Source organism: Microcaecilia unicolor, chromosome 1 (assembly GCF_901765095.1).
Source record: "Microcaecilia unicolor chromosome 1, aMicUni1.1, whole genome shotgun sequence".
Lineage (NCBI taxonomy): Eukaryota > Metazoa > Chordata > Amphibia > Gymnophiona > Siphonopidae > Microcaecilia > Microcaecilia unicolor.
In genome coordinates this window covers 690,939,894-690,966,459 of record NC_044031.1, presented here as the reverse complement: position 1 = coordinate 690,966,459, position 26,566 = coordinate 690,939,894, and the positions used below count along the sequence as shown (strand labels likewise).

Here is a 26,566-nt window from a genome sequence, read left to right as displayed (position 1 = left end):
TGCTGTCCTCGGAGAATACCTTCTACAGGTATGTAGCATTCGCTTTCTCCGAGGACAAGCAGGCTGCTTGTTCTCACTGATGGGGTATCCCTAGCCCCCAGGCTCACTCAAAACAACAACCATGGTCAATTGGGCCTCGCAACGGTGAGGACCATAACTGAGATTGACCTAAAAAATTTACCAACTAACTGAGAGTGCAGCCTGGAACAGAACAAACAGGGCCCTCGGGGGGTGGGTTGGATCCTAAAGCCCAAACAGGTTCTGAAGAACTGACTGCCCGAACCGACTGTCGCGTCGGGTATCCTGCTGCAGGCAGTAATGAGATGTGAATGTGTGGACAGATGACCACGTCGCAGCTTTGCAAATTTCTTTAATAGAGGCTGACTTCAAGTGGGCTACCGACGCTGCCATGGCTCTAACATTATGAGCCGTGACATGACCCTCAAGAGTCAGCCCAGCCTGGGCGTAAGTGAAGGAAATGCAATCTGCTAGCCAATTGGATATGGTGCGTTTACCCCAGCCACTCCCCTCCTATTGGATCAAAAGAAACAAACAGTTGGGCGGACTGTCTGTTGGGCTGTGTCCCTCCAGGTAGAAGGCCAATGCTCTCTTGCAGTCCAATGTGTGCAGCTGACGTTCAGCAGGGCAGGAATGAGGACAGGGAAAGAAGTTTGGCAAGATAATTGACTGGTTCAGATGGAACTCCGACACGACCTTTGGCAAGAACTTAGGGTGAGTGCGAGGACGACTCTGTTATGAAAATTTGGTGTAAGGGCCTGGCTACCAGGCCTGAAGCTCACTGACTCTACGAGCTGAAGTAACTGCCACCAAGAAAATGACCTTCCAGGTCAAGTACTCAGATGGCAGGATTCAGTGGCTCAAAAGGAGTTTCATCAGCTGGGAGAACGACATTGAGATCCATGACACTGTAGGAGGCTTGATAGGGGGCTTTGACAAAAGCAAACCTCTCATAAGCGAACAACTAAAGGCTGTCCTGAGATCGGCTTACCTTCCACACGGTAATGGTATGCACTGATTGCACTAAGGTGAACCCTTACAGAGTTGGTCTTGAGACGAGACTCAGACAAGTGCAGAAGGTATTCAAGCAGGGTCTGTGGAGACAGAGCGAGGATCTAGGCCTTGCTGTCACACCAGACGGCAAACCTCCTCCACAGAAAGAAGTAACTCCACTTGGTGGAATCTTTCCTGAAGCAAGCAAGATACGGAGACACCTCTGACAGACCCAAAGAGGCAAAGTCTACGCTCTCAACATCCAGGCCGTGAGAGCCAGGACCGGAGGTTGGGATGCAGACGCCCCTTCGTCCTGCGTGATGAGGGTCGGAAAACACTCCAATCTCCACGGTTCTTCGGAGGACAACTCCAGAAGAAGAGGGACCAGATCTGACGCGGCCAAAAAGGAGCAATCAGAATCATGGTGCCTCGGTCTTGCTTGAGTTTCAACAAAGTCTTCCCCACCAGAGGTATGGGAGGATAAGCATACAGCAGACCCTCCCCCCAATCCAGGAGGAAGGCATCCGATGCCAGTCTGCCGTGGGCCTGAAGCCTGGAACAGAACTGAGGGACTTTGTGGTTGGCTCGAGATGCAAGAGGTCTACCAAGGGGGTGCCCCACACCTGGAAGATCTGTCGCACTACACGGGAATTGAGCGACCACTCGTTGAGGTTGCATAATCCTGCTCAACCTGTCGCCAGACTGTTGTTTATGCCTGCCAGATATGTGGGCTCCCATGCCGTGACGGCGAGCCCAGAGCCACATGCTGACGGCTTCCTGACACAGGGGGCGAGATCCGTGCCCCCCTGCTTGTTGACGTAGTACATGGCAACCTGGTTGTCTGTCTGAATTTGGATAATTTGGTGGGACAGCCGATCTCTGAAAGCCTTCAGAGCGTTCCAGATCGCTCGTAACTCCAGAAGGTTGATCTGTAGATCGCGTTCCTGGAGGGACCAGCTTCCTTGGGTGAAGCCCATCGACATGAGCTCCCCACCCCAGGAGAGACGCATCCGTGGTCAGCACTTTTTGTGGCTGAGGAATTTGGAAAGGACGTCCCAGAGTCAGATTGGACCAAATCGTCCACCAATACAGGATTCGAGAAAACTCGTGGACAGGTGGATCACGTCTTCTAGATCCCCAGCAGCCTGAAACCAATGGGAAGCTAGGGTCCATTGAGCAGATCTCATGTGCAGGCCGGCCATGGGAGTCACATGAACTGTGGAGGCTGGGCCATTGGCCCAGCAATCTCAACATCTGCCGAGCTGTGATCTGCTGGGACGCTCGCACCCGCGAGACGAGGAACAACAGTTGTTGGCTCTCGCCTCTGGGAGATAGGTGCGAGCCGTCCGAGAATCCAGCAGAGCTCCTATGAATTCGAGTCTCTGCGCCGGAGGAGATGGGACTTTGGGTATTTATCACAAACCCCAGTAGCTCCAGGAGGCGAATAGTCATCTGCATGGACTGCAGGGCTCCTGCCTCGCGTGTTCTTCACCAGCCAATCGTCGAGATATGGGAACACGTGCACCCCCAGCCTGCGAAGTGCCGCTGCTACTACAGCCAAGCACTTTGTGAACACCCTGGGCGCAGAGGCGAGCCCAAAGGGTAGCACACAGTACTGGAAGTGACGTGTGCCCAGCTGAAATCGCAGATACTGTCTGTGAGCTGGCAGTATCGGGATGTGTGTGTAGGCATCCTTCAAGTCCAGAGAGCATAGCCAATCGTTTTCCTGAATCATGGGAAGGAGGGTGCCCAGGGAAAGCATCCTGAACTTTTCTTTGACCAGATATTTGTTCAGGGCCCTTAGTCTAGGATGGGACGCATCCCCCCTGTTTTCTTTTCCACAAGGAAGTACCTGAATAGAATCCCAGCCCTTCTTGCCCGGATGGCACGGGCTCGACCGCATTGGCGCTGAGAAGGGCGGAGAGTTCCTCTGCAAGTACCTGCTTGTGCTGGAAGCTGTAAGACTGAGCTCCCGGTGGACAATTTGGAGGTTTTGAGGCCAATTGGAGGTGTATCCTTGCGGACTATTTGGAGAACCCACTGATCGGAGGTTATGAGAGGCCACCTTTGGTGAAAAGCTTTCACCTCCCTCCGAACTGGCAGTTCGCCCGGCACTGACACTTGGATGTCGGCTATGCTCTGCTGGAGCCAGTCAAAAGCTCGTCCCTTGCTTTTGCTGGGGAGCCGAGGGGCCTTGCTGAGGCCACGCTGCTGACGAGAGCGAGCGCGCTGGGGGCTTAGCCTGGGCCGCAGGCTGTCGAGAAGGAGGATTGTACCTACGCTTGCCAGAAGAGTAGGGAACAGTCTTCCTTCCCCGAAAAATCTTCTACCTGTAGAGGTAGAGGCTGAAGGCTGCCGGCGGGAGAACTTGTCGAATTGCGGTGTCCCGCTGGTGGAGCTGCTCTACCACCTGTTCGACTTTCTCTCCAAAAATGTTATCCGCACGGCAAGGCGAGTCCGCAATCCGCTGCTGGATTCTATTCTCCAGGTCGGAGGCACGCAGCCATGAGAGCCTGCGCATCACCACACCTTGAGCAGCGGCCCTGGACGCAACATCAAAGGTGTCATACACCCCTCTGGCCAGGAATTTTCTGCACGCCTTCAGCTGCCTGACCACCTCCTGAAATGGCTTGGCTTGCTCAGGGGGAGCGCATCAACCAAGCCCGCCAACTGCCGCACATTGTTCCGCATGTGTATGCTCGTGTTGAGCTGGTAAGACTGAATTTTGGCCACTAGCATAGAAGAATGGTAGGCCTTCCTCCCAAAGGAGTCTAAGGTTCTAGAAGTCCTTGCCCGGGGGCGCCGAAGCATGCTCCCTAGAACTCTTAGCCTTCTTTAGGGCCAGATCCACAACTCCAGAATCATGAGGCAACTGAGTGCGCATCAGATCTGGGTCCCCATGGATCCGGTACTGGGACTCGATCTTCTTGGGAATGTGGGGATTAGTTAAAGGCTTGGTCCAGTTCGCAAGCAATGTCTTTTTTAGGACATGGTGCAAAGGAACAGTGGACGCTTCCTTAGGTGGAGAAGGATAGTCCAGGAGCTCAAACATTTCAGCCCTGGCTCGTCCTCCACAACCACCGGGAAGGGGATGGCCGTAGACATCTCCCGGACAAAGGAAGCAAAAGACAGACTCTCAGGAGGGGAAAGCTGTCTTTCAGGAGAGGGAGTGGGATCGGAAGGAAGACCCTCAGACTCCTCATCAGAGAAATATCTGGGGTCTTCTTCCTCTTCCCACGAGGCCTCACCCTCGGTGTCAGACACACGTTCACGGACCTGTGTCTGCAACCGTGCCCGACTCGACTCCGTGGAGCCACGTCCACGATGGGGGCGTCGAGAGGTAGACTCCCTCGCCCGCATCGGCGAAGCTCCCTCCGCCGACGTAGTCGGGGAGCCTTCCTGGGAGGCGACGGCAGCCGGTACCGGCACGCGGCACCGATGCCGGAGACCTCACCTCGGGCGATGGGCCAGCCGGCGCCACGCTCGACGGTAGCGGTGGCGCAAGCACCGCCGGTACCGGAGGGGTAGGGCGCAGCAGCTCTCCCAGAATCTCTGGGAGAACGGCCCGGAGGCTCTCGTTCAGAGCGGCTGCAGAGAAAGGCATGGAGGTTGATGCAGGCGTTGACGTCAGAACCTGTTCCGGGCGTGGAGGCTGTTCCGGGCTGTCCAGAGTGGAGGGCATCGACACCTCCTGAACAGAGGGTGAGCGTCCTCTCGGCGCCGATGCCTGCTGGGTGCCGACTCCTTTGGCGACCCAGAGCTCTCGGTACCGACATGGGAAGGGGACCGGTGACGATGCTTCTTCGACTCTTGGGACGAAGCATGTCACCGGAGCTTCCCAGTACCGACGAGGAGGACGTAGAATCCAGCCGTCGCTTCCTCGGGGCCGAGACCGAAGAAGGTCGGTCTCGGGGGGGGCTGTACCGCAGGAGCCCTCAGGGTAGGGGGAGACCCACCCGAAGGCTCACCGCCACCAGCAGGGGAATGGACAGCCCTCACCTGCACTCCAGACGAAGCACCACCGTCCGACGACATCAGCAGACGAGGTCCCGGTACCACCGACGTCGATGCAGCTGTCCGATGTCTCGGCGCCGATGCAGAGGCCCGATGCCTCGATGCACTCGATGTACTGGCCGCCGAGGTTGAAGGTCTGGACGCTGAAGACGTCGATGCACTCGATACCCCCGGTGCCGATGCCGACGAAGAGCCCGAGAACAAAATGTTCCACTGGGCTAACCTCGCTACCTGAGTCCGCCTTTGCAAAAGGGAACACAGACTACAGGCCTGAGGGCGGTGCCCAGCCCCCAGACACTGAAGACACGACGCGTGCCTGTCAGTGAGCGAGATTACCCGGGCGCACTGGGTGCACTTCTTGAAGCCGCTGGAAGGCTTCGATGTCATGGGCGGAAAATCACGCCGGCGAAATCTGGCACAGAAAAAAGGGAAATTTCGACCGGGGCCTAAGTAAGGCCTACCCCGACGACGAAACAAAACTTAACGGGGCGAAAAAACTCGAAGTAGAGGAAGGAAAAACCAAAAGTGGTTAATCCAAATATTTTCTGGAATTTCTCACAGAAAAAAGTCGAAAACAACGCGCGAGGCCGACTTTTCGGGCACGAACGGTAAAACACAACCGTACCGAGCGCGGAGAAAAGAAGACTGGCCGGCACTAGCCGGTTTCGTGCGGGAAGACGGCCGCGCATGCGCGGTGCGCATCGGCGCGCGAGGACTAGCAAAGGCCTTTGCTAGTGAAGATTCCGATTGGAGGGGCTGCCGTAGACGTCACCCATCAGTGAGAACAAGCAGCCTGCTTGTCCTCGGAGAATAATTAGTTTAATATTAACCACTGTAATGCTTTCTAAACCCATATTGAGAAAGGCATGTTTTGTAGGTCTCTCATCTGAATTTATAAACCTAAATTCTTCTTAATGAAACCAGAGGAAAAAGCTTCACTGCTCTCATCTTACTAAGGGTAATGTTGGCTCTATCACAATTCTTAATCAATAAGTCACTATATTGTGATTCATAAACTTTACATAAATTTCAATTTTGTTCTTAAAGAACTCAGTAAATTCACTAGTTCCCTCAAACTTTGGATTTTGAACTGAATTCTGCATATCGTAACCTGGCGCGATGTGATAAGGCATTATTAACACGTAATCAGTAGTCTCTCTTTGCCTCATCCAATACATGTATAAACTTTAGGATTCAAATCTTCTTAAAAATAATTTCAATCCTCTTATCTAATCAGAAAACCAGAAAACAGAATTTACTCTTTTATTACACTACACTCAACTTTTCATGACTAAATACAGCTACCTTATTTCAAATCTAAATAACTGATCAATATGACTTTGATCAAGAAAAATATTGGATTTTTCCACTCTTTTTGGAAAACTTCCTGATCAAATAATCTAGTCCTGACTTTTCCTCCCTGATTTCTTTATATTTGAATTTATGATATGAGAGAAATTTATGATTAGTCTATTGCACAGATATGAAACAGAACCTTTTCTAATAATAGGGTTTGACTTTCTAACATTGTCATTTTATACCGACATTATAAAATATACTGATCAGAAAGGACAGCATACTGTAGATTTTGTACAGCTTTTTGGTACAGGCAACATCAACATTATCTTTAGCAATGAAAATTATCTTCTTGGGGCTAATTTCACCAGGAGGGAGAGAATGGAATATAGGTTGTAGAACTCGGGTCCTCTCTCTCCCTATACTGTACAGATCTGTTTATGGTTGGGGACAGGCCACAATATTTTGACTGTTTTGTGCCTAATCTTTAATAGTGAGAAGATGGAATGGTGTCAGAATGGAAGAGGTACACCGAGTGCAAATTTTTCTGTCTATCCTCTCCAGTTCTTTAATTACTCTAGCCTTTCATCAGGTATTGCCATGTCTTCTGTATGTCAATTCCTAATGAATGTTAGGCCAGTTAATATAATTCTAGTGTTATATGATTTGATCATGAAGGATCACCCGACTTACTATGATAAAACTTGGCTGACAGATCAGTCAAGTACTATTCCTTCATAGTTTGGCCAATTTTATCATCTGTTCCTTGAGCAAATGTTTATGCATGGTTTTAAAACCTTATATAACAGCTTTCAGGTGGTGTATCAAGCAAATAAAAAAAATAGGAGAAAAAAATGCTTCCCTTAAAGAATGAATTATCAAACTGTGGAATTTGTTGTCAAAGGATGTGTTCCTGGCGTTCAGCAGAGTTAGGTGTAAAGGGGGAAGAAAATCTCATATACAATTACTGGCCAGATAAACTTGGACAAATCCACTACATAATCTATGTGAATGAGCAACAAGGAAAGGATCTACTCATCAGGATCTGAGGAGAACTTCCCATCAGAGACAGGATATTGGGCTTCACAAATCTCTAGCCTTCTTCTGTTTTTAAGACGTCAGCAAATAATTAGCTATAGTAAAAATCAAATGCCACTCAATGCAGACACCAATGCAAAAACACAGCTGTGAAAAAAAAGCTGAGAAACTTCTAACTATGACAAAAGAAAAAGAAAAACTGAACTCAGAAGGCAAATATTAAAGAATTTGCCTTTACAGTGAAAAAAAAGTTATCAAGAACTGTCACCTTAAAGCCACATTATTGGGCTCCTAAGGCAAAATACAGGAGAAAAAGGGGCAGAACACAACTGTTGTGATACAGGGCATCCCACTCATTCTTAGTATAGCATTTCATTAGAATCACTAGTCAAACTTAATCTCTGTCTGATTTCACCCATGCAGGACAGCTACTATACTGCTTTTCCTTAGAGAAACTTTCTTATCTAACACTAGAGAATACTTGAGTGCTCAAATATTTTAAACAGTGGGAAAAAGGGACTATAGTTTACAATTTCCAAAAATATTTTCAAAGACATAAAATTGCAACGTAGATCTGTATAATGTATTAAACATTTTTTTTGTCTTGACTAATTCATTGCAAACTGCTTGTAAATGAATCTTTACCTCAAAATTGTTCTCTATTGTAAACCATTCCATTCCCTTCTCAATGCTTCTAGCAAGATATTTCTGATAAGCCCGCTCCAGGAGGATTATCTGCTTTTGATTAAATGGCTTCCAGCGTTGCTTTGGCTTCATTTCCCAAACAACTCCAGAGCTTGAAGAGACAAACAACAGTTTATGTAAGACTAACTATTTTGCAACTATAGTAAATTAGATTTGACATTTGAGTCAAATTATATAACACATTATCCTGTTGTCTATGGAGAAGCCCACTTATAGGTAAGCAACTCGATTTTCTCTGGCAACAAGCAGGATACATGCAGCCACACAAATGCTGATTGCCAAGTTGGGAGCTGCTTCTTGATATGGGACATACAGATTGAGGGTGAACGGAGTTGAAGCTAGTTAAGCAAATAAGTTCAGTAGTATAGTCTTACTGAAGTATCCATCTAGGCTCCAAGACTGATCAGAGTAGAAATGTTTTCTAACAGTATCAATGGAGGACTAAGCAGTGGCACTGTAGACATCAGCAAAAATGAAAACTGAAGGTTGGCTATGGAAGTTGATTTTCCACAAAGTCAATGCACCTTCACTCTGTTTGAAGATGGGATGCCTGCCTGATGACAGCAGAAGGTAATGAAGTCTGACATCCTGTTAGAGACTGTGCATTTTGCTCCTCTGACTGACACAGAAAGAGAAAAAGCTAAGAACATTTCTTGTGTTCCATCATCCCTTGAAGGTAGTACAACAGTCCTCTTCTGCAATTAAAAGTGTGAAAAGAAGTTTCTAGTTTGGTGTGTATAAAGGTAAGTACTATAATGGACTGGCTGAGTCAAATTCTAACTAACTTGAGGAAATATTTTGGGTAGGTATACAAAAATATCTGGTCTGGGTAGAATTTGGTGTAACGAAGATGGCACAACAGTACTTGTAATTTGCTGACCCTTCAGGTGGGGGTGATAGCAACAAAGGGGGAAAGGAACTTGAGGTATGCTTGTTCTATTGGTTAAAATGTTAATGAGATGAATGAAGACAAAATTAAGCTCTCACACTGGAGAGGCAGCAAGGATTAGGAGCTTTTGTGTTCATTAAGGCATAGCATCTTGCTTTGTCTTATTAGATTTCTCATTCAGATTTGATACAGTGGATCAGAGCCTTATGTCAAACATTTGGAGGTGGAATGGATGAGTTTAGAAATGTAATTTTGGTACTGTCTGCCTTTTATTTTTTTTTAAAGAGAATTTAACATGTACTTCTAAGGAAATTTGTACTCAGCCAAAGAATATGTAATGGGGCGTCCCTCTGGCAACTTGATCTTCTTTGTTGTTTTGAAAAATTGTATTAAAGCCTTTTGTTGATATAAATCACAGTTTTAACATTACGTGCCAATTATTTGCTGGTGAGGTACAAATGTATAGGGGTATCTTATGGTCTATGTGTGGAGAAGGTAAATGTGCTGCATCTGCTTTTGCAAGAAGGGTCAAAAGAAACAAGCTCATGATGCTCTGAAGACGGAAGTGCTGTTTTTTTTTCTAAATCTCTTCTCTCTTCATAACCTTCAACCCAGTTCAGGATTGACAGTACTCTTCTGGCTACAGCTCAATCATATTTTGACACCCAACAGACATGACTTAAAGATCTGGGTTTTCTAGCCCATTATAAAAAAAGTTGTATTGCTATGTTTATCACCCTCCTCTCATCCTATCCACTCCGCATCCTGTTAGACTATCTCTGAAATGCTTTGATGCTCCCATGCATACCTCCTACCCACCCCCACCCTTAGACTGTCAATGAAATGCTTGGATGTTTTACTTATATATTACTGTCATCTACCACATTTGCTATTCCATCTGACGAAGAAGGGCACCTTCGAAATCTAATCAAGAAATGTATTAAGTTATGTCCAATAAAAAAGGTCTCATCTTATTTTCTTTTTCACTGTTTTATTTTAAGTCAGAAATATTGCTTTTGATGGTTAAGAATTCACTGCATGCAGACTTGTAGTTTCAGAGTATGGCAAAAGACAGTTTGTCTTTGGCAGCAGTTATCAATGGTGTGTTAATTAGGCAGTGCTTGCTGAGGGCCTTGAGGGCCAGATACACTAAACTTAACGAGCCATTAACGAGCCATAGTAAACCGTGGCATGCACAAAAGGCTTCTCCGAGCCATTTTCCAACCACGGTAGCAGCTAACGAAAACGGAATGCAGATGAGTAAATTAGTACACCCATGTGTATAAATCGTATTGTAATGAGAATGCAATACCGTTTTCCGATTGCCTAACCGTGGAAAATACTAACGGGAGGTCTGTTTCTCTCATTGGGGCTGCGCAGGATTTATTCGCCTCTAAAACTTCTATAAATTTAACAAAAAAAAAAAAAAAAAATCGGGAAAAAAAAAACGTCCAAGTGCTCGTCAGGGACGTCCTTCACTCAAACAACCAGCGGAAACCTTTGCCTAGCCACATCCAAGTGCTCGTCAGGGCCGTCCTTCTAAAGTCCCTAACGTGCACGTCCTTCACTAAGGACGTCCCTGACGAGCACTTGGACGTCTTTCCCCCAGATTTTTTGTGATGGGTGCGAGGACGTCCAAATCAAAAAACTATGTGGACATCTCTTTCGATTATGCCCCACATCCCAGGCTGAGAGAGACCTGGAGGAGGGGCATCGGACGTGCTGAAAACACCCCGGGGCAAGGCGACTGGAGCAGAAGCTGCCGATAGCTGCCAGGTATGAGTTTGATGACACGGTGTGGAGGGGCTTGAGAGAGAGGTTCTGAACTGCGGACAAGGAGGAAAGTAGAAGACTGAAGATCGGTTCCCCAATCCCCAGCTTGCAGATGCAGTTTGCCACCTGTGGGATGCCTCACAGGGAGAGAAGGTGTGCCTCGGCAGAGACGTGGTTTTTTTTTTTTTTCTTTTTAGTAAAAGACGCCCATAAAGGACATCCTTGGCATGCGCAGAGCAGCCAGCATAACGCTTGGCTGCTCTGCGCATGCTCGACTGGCTTTCGAGGGAATAGAGAATGCAAGTGAGCTACAGAGAGCAGCTCATTTGTATTCCGTTTTCTTGATGCATGGCTGTTCCCTACCGACTCGCTATGGAATCGGTAAGGGAAGGGCTCTTCCGAGGACCTCAGTGCATCTGGCCCTGACTCCCTTTTGCAGTATCAGCTTCCTAAGAAGAGGAGCTCTGTTGTTGCTTTAATAAATACTTTTTATTTAGAATGAGATATGAAGTCAATCAGCTAATTCTACCTATATTTTGTTTTAAAACTTGAAACAAGGTAGTTTGGTTTTTAAGGTCCAGTATCTAATATTTAACAGACACTTCTGTTCACTTTAGACATATATCAAATGGCTGTGTTTCACTCCTGTGAAATTGTTTGAAAGTTTAATGCTGAAGAAGCTTCAGCAGAATATCAGAAATTTAGAGATAATAAAATTATATGAACTTAACTCAAGTTGTGGTGATGGTTTCAATTTGCAGTTTCTGATCCTGATGACCTTTGTTCCAATTGATGCAGATTTCTGGAGGCTTTTTAAATTGTAGATCCAGTTCATATCACAAGCAAAGAGAAAGGGTGCTTGCTTGAAAAATGCATGGAGGCAAAAAGTTGCATTTGTCCAAACAAAACAAATGAAAGTAACTAAGTGAAGGAAGGAAACTAAATAAAAATAGCACTCAAGACTGGCTCCTCAATGTCAACAGAGCAAAAGTATATAAACTTTGGGCAGTAAATAAGTAAAGAGGGGCATGCAATGAAATTACAGTGTACTAAAATTTAAAACAAATCGGAGAAAATGTTTCTTCATCCAACGCATAATTAAACTCTGGAATTCGTTGCCGGAGAACGTGGTGAAGGCGGTTAGGTTAGCAGAGTTTAAAAAGGGGTTAGATGGTTTCCTAAAGAACAAGTCCATAAACCACTACTAAATGGACTTGAGAAAAATCCACAATTCCAGGAATAACATGTATAGAATGTTTGTACGTTTGGGAAGTTCGCTAGGTGCCCTTGGCCTGGATTGGCTGCTGTCGTGGACAGGATGCTGGGCTCGATGGACCCTTGGTCTTTTCCCAGTGTGGTATTACTTATGTACTTATGTATTATTTAACCTGAATTGTAGGAGCTCGATATGAACACATCCTGTCAGCAGAAGCAACCCTTAGATTGTGAGCCCTCCAGGAATAGGGAAATACCAGTGTACCTGAATCTAACTCACCTTGAGCTACTAATGAAAAGATGTGAGCAAGATCCAAAATAAATAAAAAAATAAATAAATTGTCTCTAGAGATGCTCACTACTGGGCCCGAGCTCCAAACGGTGAGGTCAATGGTGCAACTATGGCTGTTATTCAGAAGTGCCTCTAGGCAGGAGGAAGACTTACTTTTCAGGAAGCTCTTGCCAGCTAAAGAAATTTAGAACTGCATTTTTAACAAGCATGTATGGCCTTCCTGCCTGTGATCCTTTAAATCAGAGAACTTTTTAGAAACAGAGAATTTGTTTATGAGCCCAATGGCTTCTGAATGGCACCATGACTGGTAGTGGTTTTTTGGCTAGAACTGCCCTTCCTCCTGATGCTCTGGAGGGGAGGGCCTGAGCCATGGACCACAGTGGTGGCTGTCATCACTATACCCTTTGGCTGCCCCACAGGGAATCAAAATGGGCCAAGGATCAGCAGTCCTCAGAATCCACACTAAGGCACCTATGCCACTTGGCCGCTCCTCCCCATTGCAGCAAGGGCAGAAGGAGCTTGATGTTGCTGATGTGCTGGCCCCCATCTGCCTCATCACTTTTCCACTGGCATCATCAGATGTGCCGGCACTGAGACTTCAAGAGCCCTGCAGCTCCAACAACCTGGCTGTCCAAAGTACTGCTGACAAAACAATGCTCTATGGCTCCTCCTTGCTATTTTTTTTTAAATGGGCATTCCCTAATTTGATGCTTTAACAGAGTCCCCAGGGTTGAGGGAGGAGGGAGAGAACAATAGAAGAAAAATTAAGGACTCATCCCTGCTGACAGGGGCCCTTTGACACCATTGCAGCTCCAGCATCCAGGTGATTCTGTAGGCAAAGCGTGGGCTATGGAGGGTAGCACCATTCCACACTCAACCAGAAGGTTTGTGAACCAATCCTCAGCACTCCAGCATGGATTCAACCAGGTCTGCAGACTGTGCCACTTCTCATCCTGCTGAACCAGTCCAACCTCTACCATCTGTTGGTGACAGAGACATACTGAACTGTCTCAGTCCATGCCATCCATTATGAGAATGACTGCACGGGAATATTCAAATGTTTTTGCCTCCATCATTGCTAGCAGTGGGACACAACCAAATTGGTGTGGTCTGGTTTAGCAGGATAAGGAAGTGCAAACTATGGTAAAAAACAATGACCTATAAACAATACCTGGTAATCCCTATATAGGAGATCTCTTGTTTATTGTCGTTGTTGACAAGCGAAAGCCCCAAACTGTGAAGTGACACATTCATTTCTTGGTCAGGCTGTTCCATTTCCTCTGCTTGCCGGGCTCTAGACACCAAGGCTACATCATCTGTAAAAAGCAGAACCCTCTGGCGTCCATCCAGAAAAGATACCCAATGTATCTGAATATTCTGATTATAAGGAAACTGTCCACATTCATCCTGGGTTGAAAATGAAAATAAACCATTACTCTAAAAAACAAGCATGAAGTCACAGTCTATTTAGTAAGTCACAAAATGAACTGAGTGTGTGCTGCAGGCTACTGCAGAAGAGCTTCATCACTGAAAATATACATCAGTCAATTAACCATGTGACCAGCATTTTTTTGTTTTTTTTTTATTAAACTCCAGCTGTGGTGTTTAAATACTTCACGTACAAAAGAACAAAACTTCACAGAGATGAACACACTCAGAGACAGCGAAGGTGACAAATTGAAACGATGATGCTGTGTGGTCTAGAAGATTTATTAATCAGCACAGGTTTGTTTTTCTTTGCACTGCAAACTAGTTGTCACAAGTCGAGAGAAGATTCCTAGAGACTCCTGAGGCAGGCCACTGGGCCAAAACATGGCCATGTTGAGTTGATTTTGACGATTAATAAATTTTCTAGACCATACAGCATCATCATTTCAATTTGTCACCTTTGCCGTCTCCTGAGTGTGTTTAAATACGTCATACATATTCAGTGTTCCTTAAACATATGTTTAAGTAAAGACAGCTTTTTTTTTTCTGCTCTAAGTTAAAGCTTTTAACTATACGGATAGTGGCTGTATATCACCCACCAAGGCAATATGGGATAATTCTGCTTTCCTTTAAATAATACTAGCTTAATTGGGTGTATACACATGTATGTTTTAGGCACATGAGCTGGTATGCAAGCACCTAAAGCCAGAAATAGGCGTGTAACTTATAGTATTCTATGAGTCATGTGTGTAAAGGTCTGCGTTCTGTCTATGCTCTGTCCAGACTCCACCTATGAGTATAACTACCTATAAAATATGCCCTAAGTAAGATTTATGTTTAAAGAATGGTGTGTATCTGCATACGTATGTAATTGCCCACCTCCCCGCTCCCCCCGTTTTCTATTTCTGTTGATGGCTTTCTCATTCTCCCTGTCTCCTCAGCTCGAAACCTTGGGGTCATCTTTGACTCTTCTCTCTCCTTCTCTGCTCATATCCAGCAGATTGCCAAGACCTGTCGTTTCTTTCTTTACAACATCCGTAAAATCCGCCCTTTTCTTTCCGAGCACTCTACCAAAACCCTCATCCACACCCTTGTCACCTCTCGTTTAGACTACTGCAATCTGCTTCTTGCTGGCCTCCCACTTAGTCACCTCTCCCCTCTCCAGTCGGTTCAAAACTCTGCTGCCCGTCTCATCTTCCGCCAGGGTCGCTTTACTCATACTACCCCTCTCCTCAAGACCCTTCACTGGCTCCCTATCCGTTTTCGCATTCTGTTCAAACTTCTTCTACTAACCTATAAATGTATTCACTCTGCTGCTCCCCAGTATCTCTCCACACTCGTCCATCCCTACACCCCTTCCCGTGCACATCCGCTCCATGGATAAATCCTTCTTATCTGTTCCCTTCTCCACTACTGCCAACTCCAGACTTCGCGCCTTTTGTCCTCGCTGCACCCTACGCCTGGAATAAACTTCCTGAGCCCCTACGTCTTGCCCCATCCTTGGCCACCTTTAAATCTAGACTGAAAGCCCACCTCTTTAACATTGCTTTTGACTTGTAACCACTCGCCTCCACCTACCCTCCTCTCTTCCTTCCTGTTCACATTAATTGATTTGATTTGCTTACTTTATTTATTTTTTGTCTATTAGATTGTAAGCTCTTTGAGCAGGGACTGTCTTTCTTCTATGTTTGTGCAGCGCTGCGTATGCTTTGTAGCGCTATAGAAATGCTAAATAGTAGTAGTAGTAGTAGTAATGTAAATGCTAGTGTTCATTTTATAGAACTATTCCCTATTGGGGAATTCTATAACCGGGGACCAAAGTTAGGCACCTAGATGCAGCATGCTAAGCTATAATTCTATAACCACATCTGGGTGCCAAGATTCTGCTATACAATTTTAGCATAAAATGGCACCTACATGCTTATAGCTAGGCACACCCACTTACACCATGTCAATAGCAGGCATAACTGAGCACAATGAAATGTGGCACTTTAGCGTGTGACCTACAGTATTCTGTATTTTGTGTTTCTTTCCAATTCTTGATTGCATTCCCTTCCATTTTCTACTCTTATAGTATTTTGTAAACTGCTTGAACCTACTTAACAGGTATAGCAAATCCTAAACAAACATTCAGTACCTGCAGACTTAGTATAGGCTTTACAGTGGGTGCCACTCATGAATTTCAAAATGAAATGCTTTTATGTTAACTTGCTGGCTTTGCTACCTTTGCAGCACAAGGATACATACTTGTAGGGAAGGGCAATGTTCAATGGATGATTTTATGGGTGTAATGAAAATTGCCCTCCCATCTAAAAATTCATTTATAAAATATAACATCTGTAGTCATGTGGTTAAATAGGCTTTCTTGCCTGAAGAGTATTCAAAAATTTATATCACTGGCAAGATATTTAAGGAATATGAAAAGAATGACAAAATAAAATAGCTTTTAGCAGCATTACTGTGGCAACTTCACACCCAGCTGTAGCTGACCTCACCTTGTATAAAGGGCATGGAATTTGATATACCACCTCTTTTGCGGTTACAATCAAAGCGGTTTACATATTATATACAGGTACTTATTTTGTACCTGGAGCGATGGAGGGTTAAGTGACTTGCCCAGGGTCACAAGGAGCTACAGAAGGAATTGAACCTGGTTCCCCTGGATCTCAGGCCACTACACTATTAGGTGACAGCACTGCATATGTCTAGTAGCACTACAGAAATAAGTACAAGTAGTAGTCCTCCACTCCAGAATATCCAAGTACTGACAGGATCGCACTGAGCCAGAATCGTGTCACGTGACATAGTCCCTGGTGCCATTGCCTGTAGCCAAAAACAGGACATATTGGAGGGGGAGCAATTTTGGTGCATTGAACTCCCTTGTGCCTTGTGCCCTGTGCAGCCACACTGCATGCACAGGCCTCAGTATGGCCCCAAGTATAGGACTGGTACAGGCAGCTAAATATATGCACTGGTTTTCCTGATGTAACAAAACCAGCATTCTCAATATAGTTATCTGAACATAAGGCAAGACAAGATATGGCCAGCACTCTGGGAGGCGAGGGAGGAACATAACATCATAAGAATAGCCATTCAATGTGGAAATTAAAAAGAATGAGACCTTTCTTCCCAAGGACCATCTTCCACACCTAGTACAATCAATGGTACTCAGCCATCTAGATTAGTGCAATGCACTCTACGCTGGCTGCAAAGAGCAAATAATCAAGAAACTTCTAACAGCTCAGAACACTGCAGCTAGACTCATATTCGGTAAAACAAAATATGAAAGTGCTAAAACCCCTGTGAGAAAAACTACACTGGCTCCCGCTCAAGGGACGCATCACGTTCAAAATATGTATCCTAGCTCACAAAATCATCCACGGAGACGCCCCAGCCTACATGTCAGACCTGATAGACTTACTACCCAGGAATGCTAAAAATCATCCCGCACATTTCTCAATCTTCACTTCCCAACTGTAAAGGTCTAAAATACAAGCTAACGCATGCGTCAACCTTTTCCTACCTGAGCCCGCAATTCTGGAACGCGCTGCCGCGCAACTTTAAAACGATCTATGAACTAACTAACTTCCGCAAAATACTGAAGACCCATCTCTTTAGCAAAGCATACCACAAAGACCAACAAATATGAACTCCTATACATATATTCAGAACTGCCTTTTTACTTGTTCTATTTGTTAATCTACTATTATGTTCTATCATTATCATGGTACCCAAGACCCCTCTATTATACTAAATGTGTGCTTTCTTATGTATTTCCACTATTCATGATATATTGTAAGCCACATTGAGCCTGCAAAGAGGTGGGAAAATGTGGGATACAAATGCAATAATAAATAAATAAATACTGGGTCAGACCAATGGTCTATCTAGCCCAGTATCCTGTTTCCCAATAGTGGCAGAAACCCAAATAGTAGCAAGATTCCATGCTACCAATCCCAGGGCAAGCAGTGGTGGACGGACAGAGAGATCATCAAAGGGTACTAACTGAATCTAATAACTGTATAAAATGCTACAGCTATGGTTCAGGCTCTAAAAATGACAAGAAAAGTATAGGCCTTTAGCCAAAATTTGAACTCTGAAGTTCCAGCAAGCTCCTGAGCTACATGAGGAAGGACCATGCAGCAGAATGAGGAAGAAGTTAGGGTGCAGAAACCTCATAAACAGGATACAGATGGCTCCTCAAACTAGGTGTAAGGTCATGCTTAAGTTTGTGGTTAAGCAAGCTAAAGATGAGACCATGTTCACGAGATGAAGCTACTCATTAGCATAAGCCAATCAGTGACAACCATGACATAATTAGATCCAATCAGATGGGCTTACTGTCATATTACTGATATCCTGTATGAACATGGGAAAATTAGGTTCTTACCTTGGTAATTTTCTTTCTTTTAGTCATAGCAGATGAAGCCATTACGCATGGGTTGTGTCCATCAACCAGCAGGGGGAGATAGAGAGCACTCAACTTTTCACAGTGCCTCATGGCCAGCCAGTTCCACTGCCTCTTCAGTATTTGAAGCTTCCAAAGAAGTATGGCAAACCACAATGGGAATAACATGAACTTTCCTCACAGCAAACGATGGCCCCTTAACAAGGGCATGAACTCAAAAGGAGAGAATGAACACCTCCTCCTGGAGGGAATAAACTCGTCCTCCTTATTGTATAACTGGAGGGGATACACGCAACCTCCTGGAGGGAATAAACTCATCCTCCAAAACATAAACTGGAGGGAGTGGACTCATCCTCCTATAAGTGAACATGAATCTTGAAGACTGTTTTCCAACTTTCTCCCAAGGAAGGAACTTCAGGAAACAAGAACAGAACCTGAAACAGATTCACAGCATACAGACAATCATACAGGGAGGGCTCATGGCTTCATCTGCTATGATTAAAGGAAAGAAAATTACCAAGGTAAGAACCTAATTTTCCCTTCCTTGTCATCAAGCAGATGAAGCCATTACATATGGGATGTAACAAAGCAATCCCTATATAGGGTGGGAACAGGTCACACCACGCGCTAGCACTTGTGCTCCAAAACGCGCATCCCTCCTAGCAGCCACATCCAGCCTGTAATGTCGGGCAAAAGAGAGCTTAGAAGCCCATGTTGCTGCCCTGCATATTTCTTGATGAGAGAGTGCTCCAGTTTCAGCCCAAGAGGAAGAAATCACTCTGGTAGAATGCGCCTTAAAGGCTACAGGCGGAGACCGGCCGGCAAGCAGATAAGCTGAAAAGATAGTTTCTTTGAGCCAGCGGCAATAGTGGCATTAGACGCTGAAGACCCTCTGCGAGGACCTGATAGCAAAACAAACAGATGATCATAGATCCTGAAAGAGATAGTAACTCACAGATACTGCAGCAGAGTCCTGCGCACATCCAACAGGTGCAACTGCCCAAAAGATTCTGGAAAACTCCTCCTTATCAAAGGAGGGCAAGAAAATAGGCTGGTTTCGGTGAAACGCTGAAACCACCTTAGGCATGAAGGAAGGCACGGTCCGAACCGTGACCCCAGACTCTGAGAATTACAGAAATGGGTCTCTACAGGACAGCGCCTGGAGCTCTGACATCCGTCTCGCCGAAGTAATGGCCACAAGAAAAACGGCCTTTAGTGTCAAATCTTTCTCCGATGCTCGCAGAAGCGGCTCAAAAGGAGAAGCCTGCAGGGCCTTCAAAACTAGCCCCAGGTTCCAAGCTGGACAGGGTGCTTGCACGGAAGGCCGGAGCCGAAGCACCCCACTAAGAAACCGTGCCACATCTGGATGAGCAGCTAAAGACACGCCTTCAACCTTACCACGAAGGGAGGCCAACGCTGCCACTTGCACCCGCACGGAATTATAAGGCCAAGCCTATTAGTACACCATCCTGCAAAAAGTCCAGAATCGGCGAGACAGGAGCCCACATGGGTGTGATCGCTTTTGAAGCACACCAAGACTCAAACTGGTACCAAATCCTGGCATAAGCCACGGAAGTGGAACGCTTGCGGGCCTGCAGGAGAGTGGAAATGACTGTGTTTGAATAGCCTTTGTCCCTCAATTGCGCCCTCTCAATCGCCATGCCATAAGACCAAAGCGGTAGGCGTCCTCCATGGCTACCGGGCCCTGTGACAACAGGTTCGGTACCAGAGGTAAAGGAAGGGGAGCCTCCACTAGCATCTGTCGGAGGTCCGCATACCAAGGCCTCCTGGGCCAATCCGGGACGAAGAGGACCACTTCTCCTGGGTGCAGCCGAATCCACAGGAGCACGCGCCCTATCAAGGGCCACGGAGGGAACACATATAGTAGGCCCGGAGGCCAGGGCTGAGTCAAGGCATCCAACCCTGCCGAGCGAGGATCTCTCCGTCTGCTGAAGAAGCCCGGAACTTTGGCATTTGAACTTGTCGCCATAAGATCCATCACGGGCTTGCCCCATTTGGCACATATCTGCAGGAATACTTCGTCTGATAGTTCCCATTCTGCTGGATCGATCTGATGCCTGCTTAGATAATCGGCTTGCACGTTGCTCTGACCTGCAAAGTGAGCTGCCGACAGAAACTGAAGATGCAGCTTGGCCCAGTGGCAAATCTGTTCGGCCTGCGCGGCCAGTGCTCTGCACTGAGTGCCGCCTTGTCGATTTATGTAGGCCACTGCTGTCATGTTGTCCGACATCACTCTGACAGCCAATCCTTCCAGGGTCACTTGAAAGGCCAGAAGCGCCTGAAACACCGCTTTCAACTCCAGGCGGTTGATGGACCACTCCGACTCCTCGGGTGTCCATAGACCCTGGGCATGCTTCCCCTTGCAATGTGCGCCCCAGCCCTTCAGGCTGGCATCTGTCACTACTAGACACCAATCGGGGAGCGCCAGCGGCATTCCTCGCCGCAGCATGCTGTCTGAGAGCCACCACTCCATGCTGAGTCGGGCTGCAGGGAGCCAAGAAAGTCTGCATTGACAATCCTGAGAAACTGGAGACCATCTTTGAAGTAGGGAATACTGTAGAGGTCTCAGGTGCGCTCTCGCCCAGGGCACCACTTCCAATATGGCTGTCATTGATCCCAGCAGCTGGACAATGTCCCAAGCTCGCGGGCGGGGCATCCTCAGGAGCAGACGGACCTGATTCTGAAGCTTGCACCGCCTTAGCTCGGGTAGGTATACATAGCCCGAGTCTGTGTCGAACCTGGCCCCCAAATATTCTAGAGATTGCGAGGGGGTCAGGTGACTTTTGGCCATATTGACGACCCAGCCTAGAGATTGAAGTACTGAGACCACTCTGGCTGTAGAGCTTGATAGCTCTCTGTTACAGAGTTTGCTCTGATGAGCCAGTCGTCTAGGTACGGGTGAACCCTGATACCTTCTCGCCTGAGCAAAGCAGCTACTACCACCATTACCTTCGAAAAGGTTCGGGGAGCTGTGGCGAGGCCAAAAGGCAAGGCCTGGAACTGGAAATGTTTTCCCAACACTGCAAACCTCAGAAACTTCTGGTGCGGCGGCCAAATTGGTATGTGCAAGTAAGCTTCTTTCAGGTCTAGAGACGTGAGAAACTCTCCTGGCTGTACCGCAGCAATGACGGAGCGCAGGGTTTCCATGTGGAAATGCCGCACTCTCAGGGACTTGTTTAATTCTTTTAAGTCCAGAAATAGGGCGAAAAGACCCACCTTTTCGCGGCACCACAAAGTAGATGGAGTATCAGCCATAGCCGTGTTCGGCGGGAGATACCGAGGACACGGCCCCTAACTGAATCAGACCTTGCAAAGTCTCCTCTTCCGCCGCCTGTTTGGCGGCAGAACCGCATCGGGACTCCACAAACACGTCTCTTACTGGGGCGTTGAATTCTATTCTGTAGCCATCTCTGATCAGGTCCAGAACCCACTGATCTGAGGAAATATTGGCCCACTCCTCGGCAAAGAGGGAAAGACGTCCTCCGATGACATGGAAGCGAGGAGGGGGCCGGCGCACCATCATTGAGAGGGTCGCCCCTGAACTCCAGGCCTAGAGCCGGTGGCTACGGAACGCTTGTCCGAGCGAAAGGAGTTCCTCTGCTGAAAAACGGGCACGAGAAGTGAACCCAGCAGAACGCCCCGGGTGGTAACTTCTAGCTTCATGGAAGCGAGGTCTATAAGAGGAGTGGACCGCCTGGCCCTTGGAGGAAGGCCTTGGCCTGTCTTCGGGCAAGCGCTGGGGTTTAGGATCTCCCAGGCCTTGAACAATTTTTTTTTTCCAATTCCTCACCAAATAGCAGAAGGCCTTGAAAGGGCAACTTCACCAACCTTTGCTTAGAGGCCATGTCCGCTGCCCAATGTCGTAGCCAAATAAGATGGCGAGCCGCCACTGCAACTGCCATTTGTTTAGCCGAAGCTCTGACAATATCATAAAGGGCATCAGCCAAAAAGGACAAGGCCGACTCCAGCCGCGGAGCCACATCCGAGAAGGGCTCCGCTCCATCTCCGGGCTGTTCCACTGCCTGTTGCAACCATGCCAGGCAGGCTCTAGCAGCATAACAACTGCATGCAGACGTCCGAACAGTAAGACCTGCAATTTCAAAAGACCGTTTAAGTGCTGCTTCCAGCCTACGGTCTTGTATATCCTTCAGGGCAACTCCTCCTTCCACAGGGAGGGTAGTCCTCTTTGTCACCACAATGACTAGGGCATCTACTTTAGGCATTGCAAATCGAGCCAAATGCTCCTCAGGCAGAGGGTATAATTGCCCCATAGCCCTGGAAACTTTCAAAGGTCCCTCGGGGTCAGCCCACTGAGCAGAAATAAGCTCTTGAATGGAGTCATGCAAAGGAAAGGCTCGAGCAGGCTTTTTGGTACTAGCCATCCTAGGATTCACAGAGGAGGCCGTGCCACTGTCAGGCTCTTCAATAGAAAGGACCTGTAGGGCATGTGAAATAAGCGCTGGCAGCTCATCACGGTGGAAAATCCTCACCGCGGAGGGATCATCCAGATCCTGTGGTAATTCTGCACCTGACTCTGGCTCCTCAGACCACGAAGGCCTGCCAGAACTTTCCAAACCCTCACAGCCCGACCACGGGGGGGGGGGGGGGGGGGAGGAGGTGCACCACAATCTGAAAGGAATTAGCCCTTCTACGCTTTCTTTATGCCAATTATCAGGGAAATAGCCTCAGCGGGCAGTCCCAGGCCAGAATCCACCGGGGGGGGGGGGGGGGGCACAATAGAAGGGGCCTCAGATGACCCTTGAGGGAGAGCTCTTTTCAGCATGTATGCTTTATGCAATAACAACACAAAATCAGGGGAGAAAAACTCGCCCTGGGCACCCAGATCCCGTCCAGGGCTAGCCGCTCCCTGAATAGCCTCAATTCGAGGTCCCCCCCTCCGGGCTCTCCATCTCTACAGAGGCCGCGCTATGCGGAGAATTCAAAATGGCGTCCGCTGCCAGCTCTGAGCGGGAAGAATCATCGCTCGCCATGCTTGGGCCGGCTCTTACACCTGTACATCACGATTTACAGAGCCACGCTGCTGATTTGCGCTTGCCACACTGGAAACAGCGCTTTACATTCTCTGCAGCCATCGCTGAAAATGGCGGGAAAATTCAAAATGGCGGTTGCGCGCCAGAAACGCCCCGATCGCGGGCCCACCCCGAAGGAGTTAGAAAACACTCTTACCTCACTGGACCGAGTATCACAGCTCCGGTCCCATAGAAGAATCAAAGGAAAACCTCTGTTCCATTTTTTTTAAAACGCTGTGAGGAAAGCAGAGGTAATAAGAACTCCGGAGGCTCAGATGAGTAGGAAAGGCGAACCAATGTGCCTACATCCAGGGAAAGGACAGGGAAAAGCAAGCTAATATGTCCACATCCACGGGGGCATGGGTAAGGCAGGGAAAGGGCTAACCTATGTGCCTTCAAAGTGAAGCTGCTATAGCCTCTAACACCCCGGCTAACAACTGGCAAGCCAGAAGCCACCCACAGGCAGATTTTTGATGGAGCTCGAAGAAGCTGCAGTCACCCTGCTTGGGGAGATAGAGAATACTGAAGAGGCAGTGGAACTGGCTGGCCATGAGGCACTGTGAAAAGTTGAGTGCTCTCTATCTCCCCCTGCTGGTTGATGAAGCCATTATGTATGGGTTGTGTCCATCTGCTTGATGACAAGGAAATAAAAGTTAGTGTATTGCCTGGTTTAAGCTAGAGAGAAGGGTTGCCACTAAGATTCAGATAGCACCTGTTTGCAGCTGGATTATTATATTCCTATAACTAATTGATTGTACATGCCTTTTGGTAAGTAAATGAATTGATAACTCTTGGAACTAAAATATCTCTCCTACTGTTAATTGTATAATCTGTGAGATCTCTGATATCACAGTTAATCACTGATTTGGCTTGTATCTTGGCAAATAAATTCCTCATCCTAAATGATGTTCTGTGGGCTTCACTTAATGATCAAAGGCTGCAAGTATAAATGCTTCTGCTCTATTAGGCTTTCTTTCGCCGCAATGTATAACCTGTAGCCTAAATCCAGTTTGTCATGAGGCTGGTATCTTTTCCTTGCCAGTGCTGAGAGACGGACTAATGCGGGTCCCTTAGACCTTACGTCTCTCTCAGTGGCAATTCCTTTTAGAACTTCACAACTTCTTGATTACCTCAGTACTAGTGCTATTTAGAGATGGAGTCAGATTTGAGGTCAATCCAGCCTTCTTGGAGGTTCTCTCTGTCACTGGACAGCTGAACTCCGGTACCAGACAGAACCCAGGGTCTCTGAACACCAAAACAAAACATAACAGAGTTCATTGGTATGATGGGGCTCTATACTCCTATTCTGTGATAAACCTACTGAAGCCAACACCCACAGAAGGTGATCTCTCCACAGGAGAAACGGAAGTCAAACGTACAAACAGTGGATCAAAAAAAAAAAAGGTCCTCTCACAACTGTGAAAATTTCTGTGGATCTCATCAGCATATTGCCAAATTTCTAGACAGCTAAAGAAATGTTCATGTTATAAAGCATAAGCACATTAACAGATCAGAAAATTATATGGTAATATGTTTGTGCATGCATCTATTGCAAATAAGAACCAACAGAACAAAGGAGATGACCAAAGAACCAGTGTGCAGCCAAAGGCATCTTTGAAAAGGGTCCTTTATTAACAACTGCTCACAAAAACACATGGGAAAGCACATTACTGCTTAAGGGGCTTGACACAGGCAGTGTTTTGGCTATACTGCCCACATCAGGTGTCCAAATATAAATCCAAATGTGCATATCTAAGACGTAAAGGGGTATACACATGTCACAATATGCAGTATGAACCTTTTGCTTCTTCTAGGAGAGGATGCCCATTTATTTCAATTACTATTCACCCTTAAGCCAACTTCAAATAATGCAGTCTCAGGCTAGGAAATCTCCTGGAGGACCCCATCATCCTGCACTAGGCATGTCTTCAAACACTGCTGCCTTAAGGGTGAATAGTAATAGAAATGAATGGGCATCCTCTCCTGGAGGAAGCAAAAGGTTCCATACTATAATTTGTGAAGTATAACCCATATATATATATATATATATATATATATATATATATATATATATATATATATATATATATATATAATATATTTAAATTTGGACACCTGGCATCAGTATATTATTATTATTTATTGTACTTGTACCCCATATTCTCCCACCTATTTGCAGGCTCAATGTGGCTTACAAAGACCTGTTATGGCACGCCATTCCAGGGTAAAAGATACAATTGGTGTTACAAAAAGATTAGGCTAACATAAAAGACTAAACAACAGTTATAGAAAGAAGACTTCCGAATAAGGATGGAGTGTTATAGTTAAGCTAGGGATTCTCATGATAGGCCTTGTTGAAGAGATAGGTTTTCAGAGATTTGTGAAAGTTAATTATTTTCAAGTTATTTGGTAATACATTCCACAACTGTGTGCTCATGTAAGAAAGCTGGTCGCATTTATTAGTTTGTACTTTATCCTTTGCAGCTGGGGAAGTGCAGATTCAAAATGTGTGGGCAGATCTTTTTGTATTTCTGGGAGGTAAGTCCACGAGGTCTAGCATGTAGGCCGGGGCATCTCCGTAAATGATTTTATGCACCATCATGCAGATCTTGAACGCGATACGTTCTTTAAGTGGGAGCTAGTGTAGTTTCTCTCTTAGGGGTTTTGCACTTTCGTAGCAGACACACGGGCTGTGTTGAGTCTCTTAAGCAGTAATGTGCTTTTCCATGTATGTTATATGAGCAGTTGTTAATAAAGAACCCTTTTTGAAGAAACCATTGGCTGCACACTGGTTCTTTGGTCATCTCCATGTTCTATTGCTGAGTTTTAAGGTGTTGGAGACTGGACCCTCTTCTTTTTTTCCCTTCATCTATCGAAAAAGATACAGAAACTTAAAACTTCATTTCTAAGCATACCTTGAGCAGATCATGTTCTCCAACATTCTGAGCATATCTCCAGATTAGTCTTCTGGTACCAGTAGGATCATCCCAAGCAAACAGCCGCACCTCACCTGGTTTTAGCTCCATTTCATCCTCTGATCCACTGTAGCAGATGCAGCAGAATAAAAGTTAACAGAAACATTTTTAATATTCATCTCTATTTTCTACATACCATCAATATTTTCTTAGCATAACTAATCCCATGAAATACGGCTCCAAAGAATCTTTACCAAACATAAACCTTTCAGAGTGCAGGGCTCAGAAAGTGGTATCTATATAATCCAATAAGAGGACAAAATTCAAGGAATTTTTTAAAAATGCAGTCAATTAGCTGTTTATCTGCATAGCCATGCTCAAAATCACCCCCCCCCCCACTCGCAGCTACTTTGACCCAAAGCAAAAGAGGTAGATCCAGGAGTGAGGGGAGACAGCTGACCATGCACATTTTTTTGTGCAAAATTTTATTGAAATATTTGGAAATAGAACAATGATCCATATAAAACCTCT

At 46.3% G+C, this 26,566-nt stretch overlaps 1 protein-coding gene across 1 annotated transcript in view; it reads right to left on the bottom strand.

Moving 5' to 3' along the window:
• The window catches only part of VPS13C (vacuolar protein sorting 13 homolog C), a 992,635-nt gene that overhangs the window by 282,335 nt on the left and 683,734 nt on the right, over positions 1-26,566 (bottom strand). The window contains exons 64-66 of the mRNA XM_030188422.1: positions 26,036-26,162; positions 13,405-13,640; positions 8,005-8,155 (exon numbers count right to left, since the gene is read on the bottom strand). Coding sequence (XP_030044282.1) covers positions 8,005-8,155; positions 13,405-13,640; positions 26,036-26,162 — 514 coding nt within the window. The remainder of the gene's footprint in view (positions 1-8,004; positions 8,156-13,404; positions 13,641-26,035; positions 26,163-26,566) is intronic.